Below are 27,288 nucleotides of genomic sequence, written 5' to 3' on the forward strand. Positions count from 1 at the left end.
AGTGCTATGCCTCCCCCCTTTTTGTGGGTCCTGTCCCTCCTGTAGAGCTTGTACCCCGGCAGCGCTACATCCCATTGATTTTCCTCTGTCCACCAGGTTTCTACAATCCCAATTATATCCAGGTCCTCCTCTTTGGCCACGACTTCTAGTTCACCCATCTTGGCCGTGAGGCTATGGCATCTTCAGTACCTGATTGCAGCATACAGTACCGGTGCCTCCTCATCATACATCAAGATCTTCCACAATGTTGTATACATTTTCAGCATTGCGTATTTCAATGCATGCCACAAAATCATACCAACTTACCACCTCTACCTCAAAGAATAAAACAGCCCAGGAATAAATGGGTCACAGTAGGCTCAGGAAGACTGCGACATGTAACACAGAAACATCCACCTTCACTAATATTACCTCTATAGAATTCCTTCGCTCTACTAGTGCACTGCGATACTCAAGAAAACAGAAGGGAGGTGGGACTGGAACCAATGAAGGTAACTCAAGAGAACAAGCGCACCCTAAGTACAAATAAAAAAGCCAAAACCAGAAAATTATTACTGTTGGGGGATTCCATCATCAGAGGCATTAACCTTGGAACACAGGGCGAGGAGACCAAAATAGTGAAATGTCTTCCAGGATCCTCAGCTACCAGGAGTTCCAGACAAATATTGACTATAATTAAGGAAGAAACTAAGGATTTTAACACTGATGTTGTTATCCATCTGGGAACAAATGACCTGGCCAACAACTCCACACTTGCAGCACAGAAAGCTTTTCGGGAGCTTGGTGAGGGCGTGAAACCTTTTGTAAAGACTTTAGCTTTTTCTGAAATACTGCCTGCATATGGAAAGGGAGAGCAAAGAGTGAAAAACACAGAGGACTTTAATAGATGGCTCAGAGCCTGGTGTCATCAAGAAGGCTTCAGGTACATAGGAGGATGGGGAAATACATGGAAGGACAAGAAGCTATATTGCACTGATGGGCTACATATTACTACAGCAGGAAAAAGAAACCTTGCAGAGAAATTTAGACTATTTTTCTAGGCATTTAAACTAGAAGGTGGGGGTGGTGTATGTACGAAGGACAATTATAGAGACCACCCCCGGCAAAAGAAAAGATGTGATAGTAGTAAAGGCTGCAACATAAGCAATATCAGCAACTCATTTCTTAGTATTGTAACGGAAAGTGAAACGACACAAAAATCCATACGAAAAAGGAGATTATCACTGAAAAATAGCTGGAAAGCGATGACCACAAATGCTCGCAGTCTAAGCAACAAAGTTCATGATCTGCAAGCCCTGATGTTAGAGGCAGATCTAGATATTGTCGCTATCACAGAGACATGGTTCAGTGAATCACATGGATGGGATGCAAACATACCGGGATATAATCTTTTTAGGAAGGACAGAGATGGTCATAAAGGTGGAGGAGTAGCTCTCTATGTAAAGATCAATATCCAAGCGACCGAAATGCAAGGGACCTGGGGAGAGGAAGAAGCGATATGGATTGCTCTGAAAAGAGAAGATGGAACTTCTATCTATGTGGGTTTAGTCTACAGACCTCCGACTCAATCGCAGCAAATTGATAAGGATCTGATTGTAGATATCCAAAAGTTTGGAAGGAAAAAGGAGATTCTGCTGTTGGGAGATTTCAACCTGCCGAATGCGGACTGGAATGTTCCGTCTGCGGAATCGGAAAGAAGTAGGGAAATTGTGGATGCCTTTCAAGAGGCTCTGCTCAGACAAATGGTGATGGAACCCACAAGGGAAAAAGCGATATTGGATCTGGTCCTCACAAATGGAGAGAGTATATCTAATATTCGAGTGGGTGCTCACCTGGAAAGTAGCGATCATCAAACGGTTTGGTTTGATATAACGGCTAAAGTGGAGAGCGGCCGCACGATACTTAAAGTCCTAGATTTCAATCGTATGGACTTTAATGCAATGGGAAAGTACCTGAAGAAAGAGCTGTTAGGATGGGAGGTCATAAGAGAAGTGGAAAGACAGTGGTCTAAGCTGAAAGGAGCGATAAAAATGGCTACGGACTTTTATGTGAAGAAAATCATTAAAAACAAGAGAAAAAGGAAGCCGATATGGTTCTCCAACCTAGTGGCTGAGAAAATAAAGGCGAAAGAGTTGGTGTTCATGAAATATAAAAAAAAACCAAGAGGAGAGCAGAAAGGACTACAGGGTGAAACTGAAAGAAGCCAAGAGAGAGATATGTTTGGCGAAGGCACAGGCGGAAGAACAAATGGCTAAAAATGTAAAAAAGGGAGATAAAAATTTTTTCTGATATATTAGTGAAAGGAGGAAGATAAAAAATGGAATTGCTAGGCTAAAAGATGCTGGGAACAAATATGTGGAGAGTGATGAGGAGAAAGCAAATGTGCTAAACAAATACTTCTGTTCTGTGTTCACAGAAGAAAATCCTGGAGAAGGACCGAGATTGTCTGGCAAAGTTACACGAGAAAATGGAGTAGATTCTGCGCCGTTCACGGACAGGGCCACCATCAGGGCAGTACTACCAGTCCTGCATTCAGGGGCCCGGAGCTGACAGGGGGCTCGGGCTCCCCCAGGGTCCTAGGCCATAGTCTAGGGAGGGGGTGGTCCGCCCCAGATGCACAGGAGAGAGCTGGACGGAGCTTCCTCGGAATTCAATACATCTCGAGCCGCGAGGCTCGTCTTCTGTTCCTACCTGCCCTGCCGCTCACATTTAGCCGATTGGAAGTGTTCCTCGATGTCAGTGCTGACGTCGGAGGGAGGGCTTAAGCAAAGCCTGCCCTCCGACGTCAGCGCTGACGTCGGAGAATACTTCCGGTCGGCTATTTGTGCGCGGCAGGACAGGCAGGAAACAGGAAACAAGCCTCTCGGCTCGAGCTCCGTTTTGCTGAGAAAGTTGCAAAGATGGGCTGGGAGGCAAACGCGGAACATAAAAGGGGAGACAGAGTGCGTTTTGGACACAAGGCATGAACTTGGAAGAGAGGAAGGGAGGGAAAGAGATGCTGAGGTGGGGGATGGAATGGGTTTTTGGACACAGAAGGAATGGACTTGGGAGAGAGGAAGGGAGGGAAAGAGATGCTGAGGTGGGGGAGGGAATGGGTTTTTGGACACAGAAGGCATGGACTTGGGAGAGAGGTAGGGAGGGAAAGAGATGCTGAGGTGGGGGAGGGAATGGGTTTTTGGACACAGAAGGCATGGACTTGGGAGAGAGGAAGGGAGGGAATGAGATGCTGAGGTGGGGGAGGGAATGGGTTTTTGGACACAGAAGGCATGGACTTGGGAGAGAAGAAGGGAGGGAAAGAGATGCTGAGGTGGGGGGGGATGGGTTTTTGGACACAGAAGGTATGGACTTTGGAGAGAGGAAGGGAGGGAAAGAGATGCTGAGGTGGGGGAGGGAATGGGTTTTTGGACACAGAAGGCATGGACTTGGGAGAGAGGAAGGGAGGGAAAGAGATGCTGAGGTGGGGGAGGGAATGGGTTTTTGGACACAGAAGGCATGGACTTGGGAGAGAGGAAGGGAGGGAAAGAGATGCTGAGGTGGGGGAGGGAATGGGTTTTTGGACACAGAAGGCATGGACTTGGGAGAGAGGAAGGGAAGGAAAGAGATGGTTGAGTACACGGGGAATAGAAAAAAGGAGAATTTTTGGTCATAAGGAGGGAGTGAGGTACAGATAGTGGCATACCAAGGTGGGGGAGGGGCGGTCCGCCCCCGCGCCGGGTTTACATCCCAAGAGGGTGCACTGCTGGCCACCCTCCAGTGTTCTCCCTAGGCCGGCAAACTGCGGCTCTTTAGCCACTTGAGTGCCACCGCCGCCATCGGGAACAGGCCGGCGCCAAGTTCTCCCTGCTTTTCCCTGTGGGGCCGACCAACTCTCGCCACTCGCGTCAATTCTAACGTCGGAGAGTACTTTCTGGGCCAGCCAATTGCTGCCTGGCTGGCCTAGAACGTCCTCTCCGACGTTAGAATTGACGTCGGGTGGCGAGAGTTGGTCGGCCCTGCGGGGAAGAGAAGCAGGGCGAACTCGGCGCCGGCCTGTTCCCGATGGCGGCAGTGGCAGCCTATTCCCCAGTGGCGGTGGCAGCATTTTCCCAATGGTGGAGGCATAGGGGAGGGTAGGGAGAAAGAAAGAAAGGAGGGGACAGGAAGCCAGAAAGAAAGAAAGGGGGCAGGGTGAAACAAAGAAAAATGGGGCACGGAGAGAGAGAGAGAGAAAGACAGACAGACATACAGAATGAAAGAGGGTGTGGAGAGAGAAAGAAAGAAGGGGGCAGGGTGAGAGAGATAGAAAAACAGACATACAGAAAGAAAGGGGGTATGGAGAGAGAGAAAAAGAAAGAAGGGGCAGGGTGAAACAAAGAAAAAGTTTTTGAGGGAATGAGGTCTGGAGGAGAGGAAGCATACAGGAGGCTGAAAGAAGGGAAGAAATATTGGATGCACAGTCAGAAGAATAAAGTGCAACCAGAGACTGATGAAATTACCAAAGGTAGGAAAAATGATTTTATTTTCAATTTAGTGATCAAAATGTGTCTGCTTTGAGAATTTATATATGCTGTCTATATTTTGCACTATGGCCCCCTTTTACTAAACGGCAATAGCGTTTTTTAGCGCAGGGAGCCTATGAGCGTTGAGAGCAGTGTGGGGCATCAGCGCAGCTCTCTGCACTAAAAATCGCTATCGCGTTTTAGTAAAAAGGGAGGGGGATTATTTGTCTATTTTTGTATAGTTGTTACTGAGATGACATTGCATAAAGTCATCTGCCTTGACCTCTTTGAAATCCCGCGGAATATAAATGATAATTAACATTTTCTCTGCTTTGTGTTTTAAAAATTTTATTGTTGGTAGATCATTTTGACTTGGCCACAAAGGTAAGGGGGAGGGAGGGAGGGGAGCTGCTGAAAGACATCTAGTAATCCTTGCAGGCTTGACTGTGCAGGGAATTATTTTTGTAAAATCATGTTTTGTTATGTGACTGGCATTATTTAGACTTTAATTTCTATGAATGAATAGAATGAAAATGATATAAATTACTTGCTTGTTTTTATGTGCGTGCGCTGAAGGAAAGTGGAGAGAGAGTGGGCTGAGGACGCTGAAGGGAAATGGGGAAGAGAGAGTGGGGAGAAGATGCTGATGTATAAATTGACAATTGTACAGAATATTGTTTCTTTTTTATATTCATCCATAGCTGCATGTTAATGATGTGCTCATATGCACTTATTTATCATCATAACATATACATCATCATTAACATGCAGCTGTGGATGTGTAAGGACAGGCTGAGGAGGATGGATGGGAAGGAAGGAAGGTGCACATATCAACATATCGTACATTTTTAACTTGCATGATGCAGCTATAGGCAAGCCGAGGAGGATGGGATCATACAGATGTATATGTTCAGATATGCGCTCAGATGTGTAGTTTTTTCTGATATATTTATTAAGCTTACAGTATTTATAAAAACACATTTAATACTTGCTACAAAAAATATTGTGCAATTGTGATCTACTTCTGGCTTACAAAGGTCAAAAGAAATCCTTAACTGAGATTTTACATTCAAAAGTGAATTATAGCTACTAGCACTATTATTTATTACTTATTTATTATGCAGATGTTTGTTAGTTTGTTATTAGTTCAGTATTAGACATATGTTAGTTTTGAATAGATAGGTATAGATTAGTTTAGTTTAGGTTAGGTTAGGGCCCTGCTGAAAGAGTCTACCTTGACGTGGTTGCAGGCTTACAAATCTTTTGGTCAAAGAGTGTGGTGACAGAGAAAAGTATGTGTGTATTCGGCCCATGGCCCGGGGGGGGGGGGGGGGAAGGGGTGCGTGGGGGGCACAATAGGATTGCTCAGTAAGGGGCCCAGAAATTTCTGATGGCGGCCCTGTTCACGGAGGAGGGTGTTTATGAGCAACTTGAAAAACTGAAGCGATGGGACCAGACGGGATCCATCCCAGGATACTAAGGGAGCTCAGAGAGGTTCTGGCGAGTCCTATTAAAGACTTGTTCAACAAATCTCTGGAGACGGGAGTGATTCCTGGGGATTGGAGGAGAGCGGATGTGGTCCCTATTCATAAAAGTGGTCACAGGGATGAAGCAGGAAACTACAGGCCGGTGAGCCTCACTTCAGTTGTTGGAAAAATAATGGAAGTGTTGCTGAAAGAAAGGATAGTGTATTTCCTTGAATCTAATGGGTTACAGGATCCGAGGCAACATGGCTTTACAAAAGGTAAATCGTGCCAAACGAACCTGATTGAATTTTTTGATTGGGTGACCAGAGAGCTGGATCGAGGACATATGCTAGATGTAATTTACTTGGATTTCAGCAAAGCCTTTGATACAGTTCCTCATAGGAGGCTGTCGAACAAACTTGAAGGGCTGAAGTTAGGACCCAAAGTGGTGAACTGGGTCAGAAACTGGTTGTCGGACAGACGCCAGAGGGTGGTGGTTAATGGAAGTCGCTCGAAGGAAGGAAAGGTAACTAGTGGAGTCCCTCAGGGTTCGGGGCTGGGGCCAATCCTGTTCAATATGTTTGTGAGTGACATTGCTGAAGGGTTCGAAAGAAAAGTGTGCCTTTTTGCAATGATACCAAGATTTGTAACAGAGTAGACACCGAAGAGGGAGTGGAAAATATGAAAAAGGATCTGCAAAAGTTAGAGGAATAGTCTAATGCCTGGCAGCTAAAATTCAATGCAAAGAAATGCAGAGTAATTCATTTGGGGATTAATAATAGGAAGGAACCGTATATGCTGGGAGGTGAAAAGCTGATATGCATGGACGGGGAGAGGGACCTTGGGGTGATAGTGTCCAAAGATCTAAAGGTGAAAAAACAGTGTGACAAGGCAGTGGCTGCTGCCAGAAGGATGCTGGGCTGTATAAAGAGAGGCGTAGTCAGTAGAAGGAAGAAGGTGTTGACGCCCCTGTACAGGTCATTGGTGAGGCCCCACTTGGAGTATTGTGTTCAGTTTTGGAGACCGTATCTGGCGAAAAACGTAAGAAGACTTGAGGCGGTCCAGAGGAGGGTGACAAAAATGATAGGAGGCTTGCACCAGAAGACGTATGAGGAGAGACTGGAAGCCCTGAATATATATACCCTAGAGGAAAGGAGAGACAGGGGAGATATGATTCAGACGTTCAAATACTTGAAGGGTATTAACGTAGAACAAAATCTTTTCCAGAGAAAGGAAAATGGTAAAACCAGAGGACATAATTTGAGGTTGAGGGGTGGTAGATTCAGGGGCGATGTTAGGAAATTCTACTTTATGGAGAGGGTGGTGGATGCCTGGAATGCGCTCCCGAGAGAGGTGGTGGAGAGTAAAACTGTGACTGAGTTCAAAGAAGCGTGGGATGAACACAGAAGATTTTGAATCAGAAAATAATATTAAAGATTGAACTAGGCCAGTTACTGGGCAGACTTGCACGGTCTGTGTCTGTGTATGGCCGTTTGGTGGAGGATGGGAAGGGGAGGACTTCAATGGCTGGGAGGGTGTAGATGGGCTGGAGTAAGTCTTAACAGAGATTTCGGCAGTTGGAACCCAAGCACAGTACCGGGTAAAGCTTTGGATTCTTGCCCAGAAATGGCTAAGAAGAAAAAAAATAAAATAAAAAAATTTTAATTGAATCAGGTTGGGCAGACTGGATGGACCATTCAGATCTTTATCTGCCGTCATCTACTATGTTACTATGCCTCTCATCGATGCCATCTTTCTTGATGGCAAGCAGCCAATTCTGAAGCATGCTGCCTCTTCCGGTATTGACCCTTCGACACCCTACTGCACATATGGTACCGCTTCATGTCATATAGTGCCAGTGCATCTATTCATTTTTGTTCAGCGTCAGAGGACTATGTAATGCATTGAATTACCCTCGACAGCATCGATGGTACTTATGGAAGAGTAATGGTACTGTTAACTCCTTCCGGGATCAGCTGATTCAAGAGGGATATTGGTGACATTTTCAAGTTGCATGCACCACCGATGCTACCCTCGAATCCCTCGGAACTGGCCCATGCTGAAAATAGGGCATAAAGGCTCGCAGGCATCAACTCCAATTTTTTCTTCAAGGCATTAATGAACCTTGAGATCTCCTGACATTATTGTTGTACCGATTCTCCTTCCCTTTCACGTCATTGATCCGATGCTCCCAAGAATCTACAATCTGACTGCCCTGAGTAGACCTCTTACCGGCAGTAATACAGACAAACCACATATTGCACAGCAGGGAGGCACTGACAAACCAACCATTCATGTACTCTTTGAAACATCACAGGATGGATTCCTTGTTCTGCATGTTGCCATGAGTCAGTGGCCTACTCCATCCCTCATCTTTTCATTAAATGAATTCTTCTCGACACTTCTTAATCCAGAATCTTCTAAAGTACCAGTTATGGATTTTAACCTGTCTTCACACACACTACTGATACTGAGTGTGAGCCTACATTATCTGCTCCAGAATCCTATGGCATCCCTTCAAATCCATCTCCTTCTCTTTTTTCCTAACCAGACAGTTATGGAAAAGTTCTGACTCTCAACATGGAATCAGATACTGAACCTAGAGCAGATACTGGATACATTGGATTACGATGAGCCTCCTACAGATATTTTTCAATTGCCTCTGTACTCTTTTTCAGGATGAACTCTTTAAGAGCTGGGAGACCCCTCTTTCTCTTACTATTGCTCCCAGCAAGATTGACTCTCTTTGACCCTTTAGTGAGAGTTTCCCGACTTCCAGCTGTGAATATTGAACTTACTGAGCCGGATAATTGATTTCCTCATAATCTACACTTTGAAACTGGGACTCTTTCTCATTGTTCTCCACTGCACATACTTACATTGCCAGCACTATTGAGAGCTATTGCAGGGATCCACCATGAGTGTAGAACCTATAATGTTGAATCACCTTTTTGGTGTAATATAACACTGGTAATCAAGATGTGTTTTCTGTATGGTTTGGAGCCTATTCAGCATGTCACAACTCATCTGTTTATCACTACATCATACTACCTCTGTCAAAAATTTAGAAAGAATTAGGATGGATCGTCTATCTCACCCTTCACAACAACTCATTACCAGGACTCTAACGGAAATATCCTATCATTTTTTCCATTTACCAGACAAATCCATTATCGGTGTAGACCCTCTAAAGTGGATCACCTTTCTTTCATTATCACTTTCATCCACATTCTCCACTGAGTCTTTGAAGATGGAGAATACTACAGTATATCAGACGGTTCACTGCTTATGCTCCCTCAGCAGGATCAACCAGGTTCTTCAACACCGAACATCTACCACTGTACCATCAATGCTAATAAATAGTCCAGGAGATATTCACAATACTACTTTTGAAATATCTTACCCTTCTGCCCATTTCTAACGTCAAAAGGTCAATGTCAAGATCAGCCTTCATGTCCCTCTACTTCTTTATTGTAAAGAACTTGGAGGCTTGGGAATGGTTGTAGGGAAGGAGGAGGCCACTGCACATCCTTTTTAAGATGATTTTATCCTTTTTTGTCTTTCACTGCCTTCACTTGAGTCTAACTTTATAATTCTAGGCCTGTTCCTGAACTTTTCCTGAACCTTTCCTTGCCCATTTTGGCATGTTCATTACTAGCTGGTACACTGGATTATGAACAGGTTCACACTCATGTCTTTGGAATCCAATATTAATCTCTACACATGTTCCTTATTTCTCCATTTGGTATTGTTCCAATACTTATGCTGCCTTTGTCAAAACTTTTTTTTCCAATTCCTATGGATATATCGCTCTCCCTCCAGAGTGTTATGTTTTTCTACCTGTTATATTGCTATAATGTATACCTGAGAGCACATCTGAACCATCGCTTAGTGGTCATGGGTAGTGAACTGTAGACCGACCCTGGTTCAACTCCTGCTTTAGCTGTATCAACAGGTTGCAAGTCCCTACCCCACTTATAACTTATGTTTATCTCTTTATGTCAGTTTTGTTCCTCACTTTCCAATAATCTCTGTGGCTTACGAGGAACCACAGAGCCACCTTCCTGGCTAAGGTTGGGAGCATATAAACTCTCTCCATCAGCTGCACAATTTGAAATGCCCTGATGGTGAATACGGTATGCTGAAATCCAAGGAATTATAATCAAACCCTATCTCTGTTTTAAGGCAATGCTACTGTTCATATCCTGTGAGGTTGTTTTTTGTAGCTTGCTGCGATCACTTCTTCTAGTAAGTTACATTTCACTTATTTCTTTTATTTGGGCACCCTGGTGCTGTTTGCAGAAGTTGCCATATACACCTTTTTCAGGGTTTCAAAGCCTACTCTGTGCATTTCTTTGTGTGGTAATATTGTTTTAATTCCAAATGACTGTATGCCTTTCTTCCACTCATACTTCCATCACATGTTTCAGCTAGAAATGTTTCCAACGGTATGAGCTTTCTGTCATTTCTCTTGCTTGTATTCTAAATTGCAGAAATCATGCCTTGTACTGAGTCTATGATTTTTTCCGCTGGGCTAGTGAACTTTGCGTTTCATCGCCAGCCCTTCTATCTTTTGTTTCAGTGTTAATCACATGATTATCTGTGCAACAATACTTTTTCCTTCTGGTTGCATGGTTACTCTTATTTCTCTCTATTGCTTCGTTGTCACTTTCTTTTTGTAACCCTGACTACCTCTCTTGCTTTTCAATAAAGACATTTGAAGCACCTCTAACTCACAGACACATTGCCTCTTTATATTTCTATTGGGTCAGCCTCAACTCTACAGCGTCACATCACCTTCAGTTGATATCTCTTGGTTCTGGGGTAACCTCTAATAATTTAGTAGCAAGCATCCAAGCTCAAATTGCACATGAGTTCTCTTCTAACAGGCTTGTCTTTACTGTCTAGATTTTTTCTATTCTAATCTTAACAACAAAAAAAAAGGGAACAAAATGGAACTGTCCTCCGATCATTCTACAATTCACTTCCATTGGTACACGTGTACTACTCAACTATTCGCAACCAGATTGGTAGCTGCTCTTTACACCATTCCTTCCTTTATTTAGGAAAAGGTCCTATATCTCTTACTTGATCCTCATGTTTCTGAGCTCACTTCTCTCCTCTTCTTTTCAGTAGAAGATGAGGCCATATTCTGCATATAAATTTGCATATCCCTTTCTTTTGTTTTCCTTCCCTACGGGGATATCTAACATATCCATTCCTTGTTCACCATGTCTTTACTAAACGTATTTGCCAGTTTCCCTTTTTCCAGCATATCACTTGAGAAGTACTACTTCTCCTTTCCAATCCTTGCACTGGCTCTTTTCATTTTTTTTCCCCAAGACATACCATAGCTCTTTCACAGCCCTCAAGGGGAGCATTTTTAATATGTGACTTTTCCCCAGTCCGCCACTATTTCTTTCCATTTAATTTCTATGCTCCATAGTAACGACTCCCTCTTCTTACTAAGGTGTTTCCCCTTTTGTCCTATAAAACGGGAACCATGCTGTCATTCTGTTTGGCAGAATTCCTTTTCCCTACCCATTGACGTCTACCTGAGACATGACTGGTTTCAACTTCTTTTCTTGGTCGTATCCATTTATTCTTTTCTTCATGAGCCTTTATGACGACTCCCTCGCCTCTGCTTTGATTCCTTCTGCTATGAGGTTGTCTATTATTTTACAACCTCTCTATTTATAATTTTTTGCTGCATTCTTTTCTTTTCCTCTTATTTAGGATGGGGTTATCTAATTCTACTTTATTTTTCTTGCAAGGCAACAGGCGTTTGTTTCCTTAGAGGCCAATTCTCCCTCCATCCCCTTTCCTAAAGCTAGGGAGTCTGCCTGCCTGCTTGTCTTAGGATAAAGCACAGTTACTTACCATAGCAGGTGTTATCCAGGGACAGCAGACAGCCATACTCATAACCCACCCACCTCCCCTAGTTGACTTCTTCAATAGGGCATAGAACTGTGACCTCATAAGTCAGCGTTGGGTGGGAAGGCACTTGTGCATGTGCGGTGCGGGCAGTCTCGAAGCTTTGCTAAAGCTTAAAGTGAGTACACTTTACCACTATCTGTACCGGGCTCCGTGGATGACGTCACCCACATGTGAGAATATCTGCCTTCTGTCCCTGGATAACACCTGTTAACAGTAAGTAACTGTATTATTTGGTGGTAACATCTTTGGCACAATGAAAATGGAGTGGGCAGGGCTTTGTAGTTAAGCCAAGAAACCTTTATCCCATTCAAAATTTGACCCATTTCTCCTGAAACATTTCTGCTGCTGTCTTTTATTTATTTGTGAAGATATAGCATAATGATCCCACTTAGTCCAACAGCACTGTCTCTTATAAGATGTAACAAGGGAATGATATATATTTTTTAATTTTTATAAAATAAAAAAAAGGTATGGTGTTACTTTATTCCTCTTTCAATCTGAAACTCGATCATAGGTCTTTGCATTTCAGAGCTGCTAAAAAGAAGCAGTTTAATATTATTCAGACTATGACACAATCACCTCCTATTTCCCCATGTCCTCCAGTAAAATAACATTAATTCTAGTGAGCACAGGGCTGGAAGAGAAGGGCAGAATAAAGCAATTGCCTAACCTTGATTCAGCTCAGCAGACATAGAAATCTTTTCTAAAAATTTAAACTGTTTTCCAACCTTCCATTCAGTCTGTCCATCCGCAGCATCTACTATCTCCTCTTCTCCTTAAGAGATCCCTCGTGCCTGTCCCATGTTTTCTTGAATTCAGACACAATCTTTGTCTTCACAACCTCTACTGGGAGACTATTCCATGCATCTACCACCCTTTCTTTTTTTAAAAAAGTATTTCTTTAGATACTCCTGAGTCTTGTCACCTCTTAACTTCATTCCATGCTCTCTCACTCTGTTGTTTCCTTCAAGTTGAAAGAGGGTCGCCTTATACATATTTATGCTGTAGTTTACATTCAGTCCTCTACTTGATCTTGGTTTTCTGTCTGTTCTCAAGTTCTTTTTGTAAACATTCTTTTTCAGTCTCCCATGTGTGGCGCAGTAGTTAAAGCAACAACCTCAGCACCCTGAGGTTGTGGGTTCAAACCCACACTGCTCCTTGTGACCCTGGGCAAGTCACTTAATCCCCCCCTATTGCCCCAGGTACATTAGATAGATTTGTGAGCCTGTCAGGACAGATAGGGAAAAATGCTCAAAGTACCTGAATAAAATTCATGTAAACCGTTCTGAGCTCCCCTGGGAGAACAGTATAGAAACTCGAATAAATAAATAAAATTTATCTTTCCTCCATGTATATTTGTCTCTCGACTGTTTCTCTCTACAGCTTCTTGCATCTCACTTTCTTCTAGTTTTACCCCCTCCTCCACTTCTTACCCTTTTCTCATCTTCAAGTCTGTTCTCTTCACCATAACCCCCTTTCCTCAGCCGCTCTCTTCTCACTCCTACACAGCTACTCTCTACTTCTCTTCTTCTGTAGCTTGTGTTCTCTCTGCCTGCTCTTCTTCCTCTCTCCAAGATCGTCATTGTCTGCCAGCAACCTTCTCCCAGACAGCCCATGCTCTCCCTGAGTTATCTTCACCTTCACAGCTGTCTACTTCTCACCCACAGCTCCACTAACAGTCCCTATCCTCATCTCCCAGCCTGTTTTCTTTTTACAGCTCCTTTCTGCCTCTTCCAGCATTTCGGAACAGTATTCTCTCATAAATAGTGACCTCTTTCCATTCCCTTCATCTTTCCTTGCCCCCTTTATTCCTCTCACAGTACCTCTGTCCTTTTTACCTTAACTGTGATAGATAACATAGGTAAAATTGCCATGCCAATAAAGTTATCTGAATCTGTCTGTTCCTTTTGTCAGTATCTGTCTGCTGCACTTGCCTTCCCTATTGGCAGCTGCTAGGCTACAGCAACTCCCTCAGGGAGGTGGGGAGGTGAGGAGTCTGTCAACAGGCCGCAGGGGGGGGAGATGAATACAATAGCCAGAATACAGAAGTACTTTTTGTGTGGCTTCCTGACATTCTGAAGGAAGGAGCTTGCTGCCCCAGTTCTGCAGACTTAAAGGGGGGAATATTAGGAGGTGCTAAGGCATCCATATTACCCAAAGAGCCTATGATTAGTGTCTGATATAGTAAATCAATGTTATGACCAGCATCTGGGACTGGAAAATGAACTAATTGCAAAAACTTCAAATTGGTTATCAAAGAGAGGAAATCTGCTTCTACTCTTTATAGAGCTATACTAAATCCTCATCTTTAATGCCTCATTTAAGATGTAGTAGTGATTTATTTTTGAAGAGAAATAGAAGACTATGTTAATTTTAATAATTTATTTTATCTCAGTTTTGGAAGGATATTGTTGAAGATCATGAAGTACGTGACCTCATTTCTGACAGAAACCAATCTCAGGGTGAGTCACTTGGAATAAAATAAGTAACATCCTTTTTGGTAGAGAAGAAACTGTTCAAGTAAGGCTGCTGTTTTGTTTTGCAGATGATTTATCAGAAGAAAGCATTTGGAATTCCTTGTTTCATCCACCTCGGAAACTGGGTATTAATGATATTGAAGGACAGAGAGTTCTCCAGATAGCAGTGATTTTGCGAAATCTTTCCTTTGAGGAAGGAAATGTTAAACTTTTGGCAGCTAATCGTACATGTCTTCGTTTCTTGTTACTCTCTGCTCATAGTCATTTTATTTCTCTAAGACAGTTGGGTCTTGACACATTGGGCAATATTGCAGCTGAGGTAAGGAACTAAAATATCTTTTGAATGAGTTGTCATTTGAGTGCTTCTATTGCAGCCCATCCTTGTTTTAAAAAGTAGTCAATATGAACTTCATAGTGGTAAATTTAAAGGAGAGCATTCATTCTACAATAAAATAAATCTTAACAGCATTTTAATTTCTTTGCTGGAGGGCAGTATGTTGCTACACTAAAAATAAGTATAGTAATATATTTTTGAATTTTCAACTTGTTCATTAAGAGAAAAGCATGAGTTCAGAATAAGCCCATCAGTGTTCTCAAACATATCCAATGCACAAATGCAATAAATAGATTCAAGAGAACAAAGCATTTCCTGCCATTACAAAAATATCCTCTACCCTAGACTTCTCCCTTCTTCACCCCAAACCCCACCTTCTTGAATCACTCTTTAAGATAAGTATCTAGCTAATCTCATTGAGCTAATACTTTGGATTACAATGTCTCTCAAATTAGCTCCAGCACACTAAATGGAGCAAATGTTTTTTTGCAGCACATAATTGAAATTATAAAATTGCAAAACCAACAAAAAAATTAAATTTGAGAGTTATATATTTAAAGTTCTTTAAGCTATGTATGGGTAATTTTAACAACGGTGAAACTAAAGTAGATAGAATAGAATTGCTAATCAATGTGATGGATGTGCTTGTTTTTGAGTGCAAATTAATTCAAAATGCGGTTTGATAGTCGGCAAGTAAACACGCATTTCATCATCCACCATCTGCAGTCGTTCTCTTTTTTCGATTTAATTTTTGTCAGAGCTGAAAATCCAAGTTCGTAAAGATAAGAAGATCCAAATGGTAACAAAGCCTTTATTGCTTTGTTGCTCAAGTTAGGATTACTACAGCCTAAAAAATAAAACTAAAATTACTTGCAATTTTCAAAGACCATTCACATCAAAGAATGATGCTTGTCTGAGATTTTATCCTTATGCACACAGACGCTCATAACACTGGCAGACTCTTGCGTACGTGACGTACATGTCATCTATTCTAGTGTAAACTTATGAAGGGAATTTTTTAAAAATAAAGTAAAAATCTGGAATCTCTTGTGGCATACCTTGAATCTCTTCAGGGCACACCACTGTGCTGTAGCACACAGTTTGAGAGATTCTCCGGTAAGGTATTCCATTATCACCATATCATATAAGGTCCCCTTCCTAAGCTCTAAAGAAAGAGCTCTGTGTGTTTTCCAGCATTTAGCCAGAACTTGAAAGGCAACCAAATAACACTGATATTCCTTTGCTCTCCCAAAAATGTACCCCCTTTCTATTCCTAATGGACAAAGCTCTGATGTCATAGTTTGTCTGCCAAGAGCACCTAAGTCCGAGCTGTTGGACATTTTCACCACACGTGAAAGAACATACTTGGTGCAAACACCCCCTTAAACATTTCTTTGAGATAGCCAGATTAAATTTATAAAGGCAAACTGGGATAAGTAATCTTGTTTAGAAATCAACCCTTACGTAATATATTACAATGTAATGAAATCTAAAGTAAAGGATAAACCCTCTATGAGTTTAAGCAGAAGTCCACTATATGGAGAGAGGAAATTATAAAAAGAAAAAAACATATTGATAATTATTTAAAAAAATTATGGCTTTTGATTATTTTCTGTTGTCAAATGCTGTTTTTCTGCTGTTTTGTAAAGCAGTAGCAAAGTTCTATCTATTCTTCCTGTGTGTGTGAAATGAAATAAACTGATTGTTTGCTAGTAAAATATACATGTGAACATCTTTTGAAGGTAAGACCATGCATTATTATTTTTACACAGGTGAGTATGTGTCATTGAATAATGGTGTTATTCTGATGTTATATTATGCCATTCTTTAGTCAGAAGATTGAAACAGAAACATTCCAAAGATCATTCTCTGTGACTAAAAACACATTTGAAGAGAGGACTAGAGCAGAGTTTATAAAAAGAGCTGCCATACTGGGACAGACTGAAGTCCATCAAGCCCAGTTTCCGACAGTGACCAATCCAGGTTACAAGTACTTTTGCAAAAGCCCAACAAGTAAAACAGATTTTATGCTGCTTATCCTAGGAAAAAGCAGTGGATTTCCCCAAGCCATTTCAATAATGGCTTATGAACTTTTGTTTTAGGAAATTAGCCAAACCTTTTTTAAACCCTGCCAAGCTAATTGCTTTTATCACATTCTCCTAGTATTTTTGGAAAGAGTAAACAAGCGATTCACATCTACCCTTTCCACTCTACTCAGTATTGCTAATCAGTACTTAACCTACCTAGAAAGTTGAAATTTTGTAAATGGCATCTACTTTATCTAAACATAATAGTGCTTTATTCTTACTTGGGATGATGACAGTACTGACAGGTGGGAGCATGGCCAGAGTAATTTGCTCAAAATCAAAGAAAAAAATCAGGAAAATTATACTCAAATTATTCTAGATACATAAACAAAATATATACACAAAAAATAATGAATCTCTCAAATATAACACAAAACTCAAATGATAATAATTTATGAAGAAAAGGTGGTCATTAAATAATATAATTAAAGCCAGACAACAAAGAAAGGGAGTCCAAAAGTCCAACCAAAAACAACACCCACAAAGGTGAAACTGTCTTCAGAACTGGATTAAAACTTGTACTTTATTACATAGATTCTGAACAAGACACATGACCCAACACTGACAGTGTTACAATGTTTCGGCTCTTGCCTGCCTCAGGGGTCTGAAATAAACATAAAAATATCATATAACAGAACATCATAAATACATATACACAAAACCATCAAAAGAAAACATCAAAAAAATCACCACAAAAACACTTTTATAAATTAAAAATAGATAATAAATCAAGTCATCCATGATCATCTTTGTGTGTAAATAAAAGATATAAAAATACATTTTAGAAATGAAACATTTAGAAAAACATTCATAATTGTACATAAATGGTCTCATGTATGTCCAATGCTTTTAGACTATTAGTAAAATATGGAAAAATACCGTAGCACTCTTTAAAATAATGCGTCCAAATGTGGAAAAAAATCTAAAATGAATAAAAGCAATAAAATCATTTATCTTATGCACATCTTTTTATGTCTTCAATGCCATATTTTTCTAAGTTTACTCAAATGAACTTAATTATGATCCTAATTTTCAACACAAATTCAAAGTTAGTCAAAATTAGTCATATGATCAGAGCCTTCAAGAACAAGAAGCATAGAAAAGTAAAAATAAATATAAATAAAAATTTCTTAAGTGATGAAATCCTTGAATATACTGTATATACTGTACAGAGCGACATCATCAACACTTAGGGCTCCTTTTACTAAGGTGCGCTAGCGTTTTTAACGCATGCACAAGATTAGCGCGTGCTAGCTGAAAAATTATCGCCTGTTTAAAAGGAGGCGGTAACGGCTAGCACGGGCTAAGCGTGCGCTATAACCGCTAGAGCACCTTTGTAAAAGGAGCCCTTAATTCAAGTAAGCTTAATACCAATCATATTTATGATCATAGATTTTCCGCATGATTTTAATTTCAATCATATGATTTGAGTATCACGATGAAGTATCTTGTTTTTAGACTCCTTCAATGTAGAGCTATTACTTTACAGAACTTTTGCTTTTTTATATATTTTTTATTTAATAATGAATTTTCATTTACAAAGACTGTTGTCTTATTTCAATATTTTATCATATGATTGAAATTAAAATCATGCGGAAAATCTATGATCATAAACATGATTGGTATCAAGCTTATTTGATGTCGCTCTGTAGATTAAATGGATTTCATCACTTAAGAGATTTTTATTTGTTTATTTTTACTTTTCTATGCTTCTTGAAGGCTCCGATCATATGGCTAATTATGACTAACTTTGAATTTGTGTTGAAAATTATGATTATAATTAAGTTCATTTGAGTCAAGTTAGAAAAATATGGCATAGAAGACATAAACAAATGTGCATAAGATAAATGATTTTATTGCTTTTTATTCATTTCAGATTTTTTTCCACATTTGGACGCATTATTTTAAAGAGTGCTAAGGTACTTTTCCATATTTTCCTAATATTCTAAAAGCATTGGACATACATGAGACCATTTATGTACAGTTTTAAATTGATATGTTTAAATTATATGATATGTAATAGTCACATGTTGTTTTTCTAAATGTGGAAGGTAAAGATCTACTCTCAATTCTGGGAACTATCTTGAACCTGTGGGCTTTCAAAATTTGTACTGTTCAATTAATATTGGTTAGGTACACCAAGAATCTCTAAAGATTTAATAAATAGCTGGGGATGGCCATCAGTTCATGGGAACTTATTGACAGAAAGTCAAAAGTTCACCAGGGCATATCAGGCATAAAGCACCCTAGAGTGTATGCAAGGTTACCCATAAACATCATTTAAAGCCATCCTCTAGCTTTGAAAACCAATTAATGTGTTAAAAATTCTAATAAATATAAATTCAGATGTGCAAAGATTGAAGATAATAATAATAATAATAAAGTGCCCAAAGTGTCGAGTGCAAAGTCACATTGTTCCTGAATTTCAGAAAGCACACAAAGTGCAAAATTACTAATTGATGAGGCTTGAGAAAAAAAAAAAAAATCACATTTGTCCAGTGAATTTAAACTGCCACCTACAAGGACTTATCTGAGAAGCCACCAACATCCATCTAGTAAGAGGGTCTGTTGTCCAGGAGTGCCAATTGATCGCCCTACAGAGCTCCATTTAATTTCCTTCTTCAGAGGCAAACTCAGGACGTCTCCCACTGAAAATTAAATCAAGCACTGTTCCTCTCCAGTGGGAGACGTCCCTGAGTTTGCCCCTGAAAAAGTTGTGTTTTGTGGTGATTTTTTTGATATCTTCTTTTGATGATTTTGTGTATATGTATTTATGATATTTTTATGTTTATTTCAGACCCCTGAGGCAGGCAAGAGCCGAAACACTGTCAGTGTTGGGTCATGTGTCTTGTTCAGAATCTATGTAATAAAGTACAAGTTTTAATCCAGTTCTGAAGACAGTTTCACCTTTGTGGGTGTTGTTGTTTTCAGTAAATAATATAAACCATCGCTACAGGTAATGGTTATAGCTATCACATCATAGCACCACCACCTACCAACCAGCCAATAGTATATAGATGGAAATAATGAAACTTTCTGACATTGATTGGGAGCTTTTCTGGTCATCAACAAATCGCCCGCTTTTATCTTCTAGAGTATCACAATCAATGTACTTCCTTATGTGGCAGGCAATATGGACCCCACTTCGCATGTGGAAAGCTAACTTAAAACAAGACTCTGTTTGTTGGAACTGTTTGAAAGAGGAAGGAACTCTTGATCATATGTTATTTCATTGTACTCTAGTCCGCTCTTTTTGGACCTACGTCTGGAACACCATACAATCTATTACTAACTGCTCAGAAGAAATCTCTGTAGACATTATAATCCTTCGCTCTCAACACCCATGTTTCACACAATCAAATTGTCCACCTAAACTCGTTGATACCATGTTGGTGACTGCCCTCATGCACATTCTAAAAAATTGGAAATCACCCTCGCTATTAGATTATACCTTTTGGTGGAACTCTCTGAGTATGTATCATAGATTTGAATCCTACGCATATGAGAAGAGAGTTACATTCCGAACCTGCATGAACTTGAAATACAACAAATCTCCATGGTCATTCTTAGATTCCTATGTACGCTCATCTTCTTAGACACTCCTGTTATCCTTTTCTTCTCCTCTCTTCTCTCTTTCATTTTTCTTTCCTTTTTTCTTTACTGCTCTCTCTTATCTTTATCTTATATATCCCTTACATACATTTTTAATAATTGGAGCCTTTGCTCCTATACAGTTAAACATAAATTTATATATTTTATATACAGAAAGCTTTATTTTGTTTCTATGTACTTTAAATGATTCTTGTATCCTTTAAAATACTTAATAAAAACTATTGAACTTAAAAAAAAAAAAAAAAAAAAAAAGAAATAATGAAACTTATCTTTAGCTGATGTTTCAAGACGCTTTAAAGTCAAGATAAGTGGAAACATGCCACTACCAAATTCTTCAATGCCCAAACAAAGTTCAAAGTTGTAATCCCAAAATAAGTGTCCTAAAACACACTCATACAAAATCCACTCTCCAAAGTAGATCAATTCATCTTCCTCAACATGAAATTGTGTTTCATGTGAACTTCAGGAGGATGAAAGGAAAAAATCCCCTAGGAAAGAAGAAAAGTCCATGTAAAGAAGTATAAAAAAAATCCCAATGATTTAAACAAATCAATCTAAAAAATTAAAAAAAAATTTTTTTTTTTTTGGGGGGGGCAATACATTTAAATGAAATCATTTAAGGTAGTAAGACCGGCAGGGAACTGCACGGCTTGCACAGCTTGTTACTCCTCATGAGTGAGCAGGATACTATCAAGAACAAACCACAACTGGCAAACAGATTTTAATTAAATAAGGGTAGTGACATCGTAGAACGGCCAATTTTATCTTGTGCAGAAATAAATAATCTGTCCTCTCATCAGCTCGGAGTTTCTCTCAGCTGAGAGACCCAATTTAGACTCCCAGCCGATTGCCGCCATCTTTCCCTAGCAGAGTAATTTGCAGCAGAATATCAGACAGCATGTATTTCACCTCAACATGGGGAAATGACTTCAGTGAGGTGAGGCAGATTGCTAAAGTACAGGAGACGATTTGGAACCTGAAACCCAGCAGAACCAGAGGGGTAAGAGGTAGATAAAATAGGAAGGGAAATTGAAATTCCAGTGAAATAGGTGAGACATTCTAGATCAGGGATGTCAAACTCAAGCCCACGAAATGCCCTCTGTTCCTTCCCTCCCTCCATCCCATTGTCCACCATCTCTCTCCCGGCTTCCCATTCTCACCTTCAAAGCAGCCTGCAGAGGATCACCGGTTGGCTGAAACGAACCTAGCAGGCTGCCATTGACCTCTGCAGCACGTTCCCTCTGCCTCGCTCCCATACATCAGAGGAGGAGCGGGACTGCGGCAGAGTGAACGTGCTGCGGAGGCTGACGACAGCCTGATAGGTTCGCTACAGTCGACCTGCGATCCTCTGCAGGCTGCTTTGAAGGTGAGACAGGGAAGCCGGAGGACGCTAAAAAGAAGGGGGAAAACATGCAGGCCTGGGGGGGGGGGGTTGGCCACAGCGGGCCCTGGTGTAGAAGTACATAGAGGGAGGGAAGGAGGGGTCCAAATAGATGTGCATATGCTGGACTGAGGGTGGGAGGAGGGGAAGAAATAATGGGTATAAAAACAGAGGAGAGGAAGAGAGATGGTGGACAATGGGAGGGAGGGAAGGAACAGAAAGGGAGAGAAGTTGAACACAAAGAATGATGTGGAGGGGGGATAGAGATACTAGATAGGAGGGTAGTTGGGAAGAGAAAGGGACAGATGGTGGGCCCTGGGGTGGTGGGGAAGGAGGGAGGGAGAGATGCTGGATGAAAGGGTAGTTCAGAAAAGGAGAAAGAGTGGATCTGGGTATGGTAGAGTCCATCGCTGTGGAGATGGAGATGAAAAAAAAGGAAAGATGCCAGATCTTCGGGGGAGGGGAAATGAAATGGAAGCAGAGAACAGAAATGGAAGATGGATGGTTAGCACGGAGAAAGAAGAAAATGATAAATGGGCAGGAGCCACTGGCAAGTGAGTTATCAGAAGACAACTAGAGCCTGGGACCAACATGATTTGAATAATGACCAGACAAGAAAAGATAGAAAAAATAATTTTATTTTCTGTTTTGCAATTACAATATGTCAGATTTGAAATATGTATACAGTCAGAGTTGGTGTTAGACAGCAAGCATGAACTAGGATCTAAAAGAGAGAGGAAGTCTTTTTTATTTATTTTGTTTACATCACAGAGCCAGCATGGGGCTGAAGAGGTTGTATCCCTATACTTCTACTAACACTAAGGGGACCTTTTATTAAGGTGCACATTTAGCGTGTCCTAATCTTTAGCGTACCTTAATAAAAGGACCCCTAAGTATCTTAATAAAAAATTTGGCCCACGACTTAGTCTATGTTTTAGATTTCGGTCCCTTATGTGATTGAGTTTGAGTTTGACACCCCTGTTCTAGACAGTAGGGTTATTTCCCTTTAGCCGTATGCTGCAGAAAGAGCCACTCCAGATTTTTCACTCTGCCTCTGTTATGCTTCACTGGGCTCTATAGCTCCACTTTCAGTTCTTTCCTTCTGTATGCATGTCTTCAGATGTGTGTTTGTTCTGCCATTTTATTTCCTAAAGCTCCCTGCTTCAAAACTGCACATTTTGCCTAAAAACTTGCTGTACTTGAGCTCTCCTCATGTGGATTCTTGCCAGGATTGCACAAATTTAGCTTTTTTAGAGCATTCTTGCACCATGTGCTGCTTGGCGCAGCTGGGGGGGATGTACGCAGCATCCAGCTTAGCCTCTCTCCTGCTGAAGCAGGTGACCAAATGCTCAGCTAGTCCAGTGGGGTGGCCTTCGTGGTTTTTGGGGCTTGGCATGGCTAGTAATTCTATCCGCCAGGCTGTGGACCCTGCGCAGCCTCAGAAACACACAATTTAGCCCCCTTAGAGTGACTCTATGCCCCAGGAGCCAGACACCTGTTCAGAATTTTTTAAATTTTTGCGCTCTAGATTTGGGACCAGGGTAAATTGCTAATTGCATTATTGCACAGGCCAACAACAACAAAAAATTTCTTGGTGCTTTGGTTTTTGTGACCTGTTGGGGTTTTTTGGGGGGGCACTGATTCAGAAAATTGCATTGGCTAGACTGCATCAGCTCTAGTTCTTAGATATGGTTGAATTTATTAATTTTTTTTACCGCCATTTAAAGGATATCTTTTGCAGAATCGGGATGTCATAACAAGCTTTCTTTCTTGAATAGGAAATTTATGTACGTATTTAAATTACCCACATTTTATTTTTGTGTATAATGACCTGTGTTTCACAACTATTAGTCTACTTCCTTTCCTATAATGTACACTGGCATTAAAATGTGAAGCACAAATGACAAAATTGCCGTTCTTTTATATTACATAATCATGTGCAAAAAATTTAGATGGTAAACATGGTTTCCTTAGAATACATAAATTTGTATTTCAAAGGTTTCGCAACGTGATCTGTTTAAAACAGTTGCACATAGATTTACATTCTAACGAGGTTTTTAATGTTGTCTTCTGTTACCTGGTTTTTGTTTTTGCGTACAAGTTAGCAGATATAGTAAGAGTGTTTACATATTTCCAACTGTAATTTTACATCCAAAATATTGGATTGTAAAAAGTAAGTCACTTAACTGTATAATGGTTATGATTGTATAGGAGGTGTGTGTATATTCCCACTCATATCATTTCATTTTTGCTACTTCAAAATGGCTACTTCATTTTGCCTACTTCAAAATGAAGCTACTTGGATTATCCCAATATTTGCTATATTTGTGGGGCATACACATTGAAAGCAAGTAGAAAGCTTATTTCTAAGTTTAAATAAATAAATATGTAGGTTATTTTGATATCAAGCTTGGAGATCAAGATAAGCCATGGGCTCCTCATATTGTATGCAAAACTTGTACGGAGCATTTGCGCCAGTGGACAAATGGAAAGAGAAGCTGCCCGAAATTTGGAGTACCAATGGTTTTGGGGGGAACCGAAAAACCACTTCAATGACTTATTTTTTATATTGTTAATATCGTAGGCATCAATTGAAATAATCGTGACAAGTGGTCTTATCCTGATCTACCTTCAGCCAGGAGACCTATTCCGCACTAGTATCTTATACTCATTCTACCTTTCCGTGAACTACTACAGCTCTTAGAGGATGTCTTGCATGGCTGATATCGCAAAAGGTAAAGAAAGTGGTGGCAGTGACAGTGATTCCTAAACAACTTTACATAGTGAACGTTTTGACCAGAATGAATTGAGTGATATGATCAGGGACTTAAATCTTTCCAAGGAGTCTTCTGAATTGCTTTCCTCCAGACTAAAGGAAAATAATGTAATTCAGGCTGGAATGAAAATTACATTTTATTGAAGGAGAGAAAAGGACTTACTGCCATTCTTTACTGAAGACAACAACTTAGTATTCAGCAATGACATAGGAAACCTTCTGAAGAAAATGGGTCTATCAGAATATAATCCAAATGAGTAGCATCTTTTCATTGACAGTTCAAAATGTAGTTTGAAATATGTTCTTTTAAATAACGACAACAAATATGGTTCTATTCCAATCGGTCACTCCACCAGGATGAAAGAAGAGTTACAAGGCTATCTCTTTAGTCTTGGAAAGTATAAATGACCAAGAACATCAATGGGTGATTGTGTAGACGAAGATGGTTAATTTTCTTCTTGGTCAACAAAGTGGCTACACGAAATATCCTTAGTTTTTATTCCTATGGGATAGTAGAGCCAAACATGAATATTGGGCAAAAATAAAAATTGGCCTCCGAGGGAATATATGGTGGTTGGAGGACAAAATGTAATCAATGAACCGTTGGTAGCACCAGAGAGAATCATACTGCCACCACTACATATAAAGCTAGGCCTGATGAAACAATTTGTAAAGGCTTTGAATAAAGATGGTTCATGCATTGAATACATAGTGCATATGTTACCTAGACTTACATGGAAAAACTGAAGGCAGGAATTTTCGATGGTCCACAGATCAGACAACTTATAAATGACCCACATTTCATAGCATCAATGAATGACATCAAATCACATGCCTAGTCTTCATTTGTTCTTGTTCTGAAAAACTTTCTTGGCAACAAGAAGGCAGATAACTACACACAATTAGTAGAGGATATGCTCTTTCATTTCAACAGGCTTGGTTGTAACATGAGTGTTAAAGTCCATTATCTGCACAGTCACTTAGATCACTTTCCAGAGAACCTTGGTGACCTAAGCGAAGACCAAGATGAAAGATTTCACCATATAAAAACAATGGAAGCCAGATACCAAGGAAGATGGGATGCACACATAATGGCAGACTATTGTTGGAATCTTATGCAGGATTGTCCTGGCAAATCCCATTCTCGGAAATCTTACAAAAGGAGCATCTTGTGTGACTGGAAAGTTTGTATCATAAACTTATGCTTTTGGTATGAAATATATTTTCATGTTTGTACAATTTTAATATGTTTCCTTCATGCTTAAAAGATATTAATTTAAACACTACACAGGATCTAAGGGAAGAACCATCATTGGATCGGTTCAAACTTTTAACTCCTTCTTTTAGCAGAATTTTAGACATTATTTGCTCCCTTTCCGTTTGTTTTTTCCCTTTTATGTTCTTTCCTATTATTATATTGTAGTTCTTCTCTTTATTATCCCATTGTACCAGTAAGTCTCTAGTCATTGTTTAGTAAGTTCCTAAATGTTGGTCTTTGCAAAAATTAAACCTATGGGTTGTATTTTATTGTTCATCGCCTTGAAACTTTGTTTAGGCGATTAATCAAAATTTTAATAAAACTTGAAAACTTGAAACTTTGATTAAGTTGCATAATACTGAAAAAAAATGTTAAAATGTAGCAGTCCCAGCACAGACCCTGGGGACCTCCACTGTTTATCTTTTTCGATTGAGAATATTGACCATGTAATTTTACTGTTTTCTAGCTTTTAACCAGTTGTTTTTTTCACAGTAGGAGATTGCCTCCTATCCTATGACTTTCTAATTTCCTCAGGAGCCATTCATGAAGTGCTTTTATCAAATGCTTTCTGGAAATCCAAATACATACAAATTATCTTCTTAGGAGACTTTAACTTTGCTGAATACCCAGACATCACCGGTGCAACAAGGGAATTCACAAAGACACTGACCTAGATTTCATCCAACAAGTTAACTCCCCCACCCACTCCTCCAGGAACACTCATCTCCAAAGGCCCGCCACTCGACAACAAACCAACCCTGCTAACAAACACTCAGGTCCCCTGGACTGACCACCATGTTATCTCGTTCAACCTACGCGTCAAGACTGGGCCCATAGAAAATCCAGCGTCACAAAAAGCAACCACACTCGACCCAAAGTCGGTTGACCTTCATGATTTTTCTATTGGCATCTCCAAAATAGACCTACTCACAAGTCCCACGACCAACTCACTAGAGGAAAAGGCACAGGCATGGTATGCTGGCGTAAAGTCACTGTATGAGAAATTAGCAAGAGTCAAAAAAGTCAAAACATACACAAGATCTTTCTCATCACCCTGGTTCACAGAAAGCCTGAAAGACCAGAAAAGGAAAGTCAGGAAATAAAAAAAAACCTGGTGCAAAACACACAACGCCAAGGACAAATCCAACAACACTCGTAACAAAAAAGGCATATTTCACAAACCTAATATCCAAAATCCCCAACAGATCAAAGGCTATCTTCTCACTGTCAAAACCTTTTCACCTCCTCCCAAGGACCCCACACCACATCCAACAATCGAACTTAGACAGTGAATCCCTTGCAAATTTCTTCCATGACAAGATATCAAAAATAAGAGAATCCTTAGACTTAGATGCCAAAGCTCTGCCAAGCATCCCAAATACTATACAAAATAACAACATACACAAGATAGACTCTTTAGACAGCTTCATACCAGTTTCCATTGATGACCTAAAAAGCACAATAGTCTCCCTACACTCCACA

The 27,288-nt window shown here is 40.2% G+C and overlaps 1 protein-coding gene across 2 annotated transcripts in view; it reads left to right on the plus strand.

Moving 5' to 3' along the window:
- The window catches only part of ARID2 (AT-rich interaction domain 2), an 817,990-nt gene that overhangs the window by 301,963 nt on the left and 488,739 nt on the right, over window positions 1-27,288 (plus strand). For both annotated transcript variants that reach the window (XM_033959297.1, XM_033959298.1), the window contains 2 exons: window positions 14,277-14,343; window positions 14,427-14,677. In XM_033959297.1, the coding sequence (XP_033815188.1) occupies window positions 14,277-14,343; window positions 14,427-14,677 (318 nt within the window). The remainder of the gene's footprint in view (window positions 1-14,276; window positions 14,344-14,426; window positions 14,678-27,288) is intronic.

Source organism: Geotrypetes seraphini, chromosome 9 (genome assembly GCF_902459505.1).
Source record: "Geotrypetes seraphini chromosome 9, aGeoSer1.1, whole genome shotgun sequence".
In the NCBI taxonomy this organism is placed as follows: domain Eukaryota; kingdom Metazoa; phylum Chordata; class Amphibia; order Gymnophiona; family Dermophiidae; genus Geotrypetes; species Geotrypetes seraphini.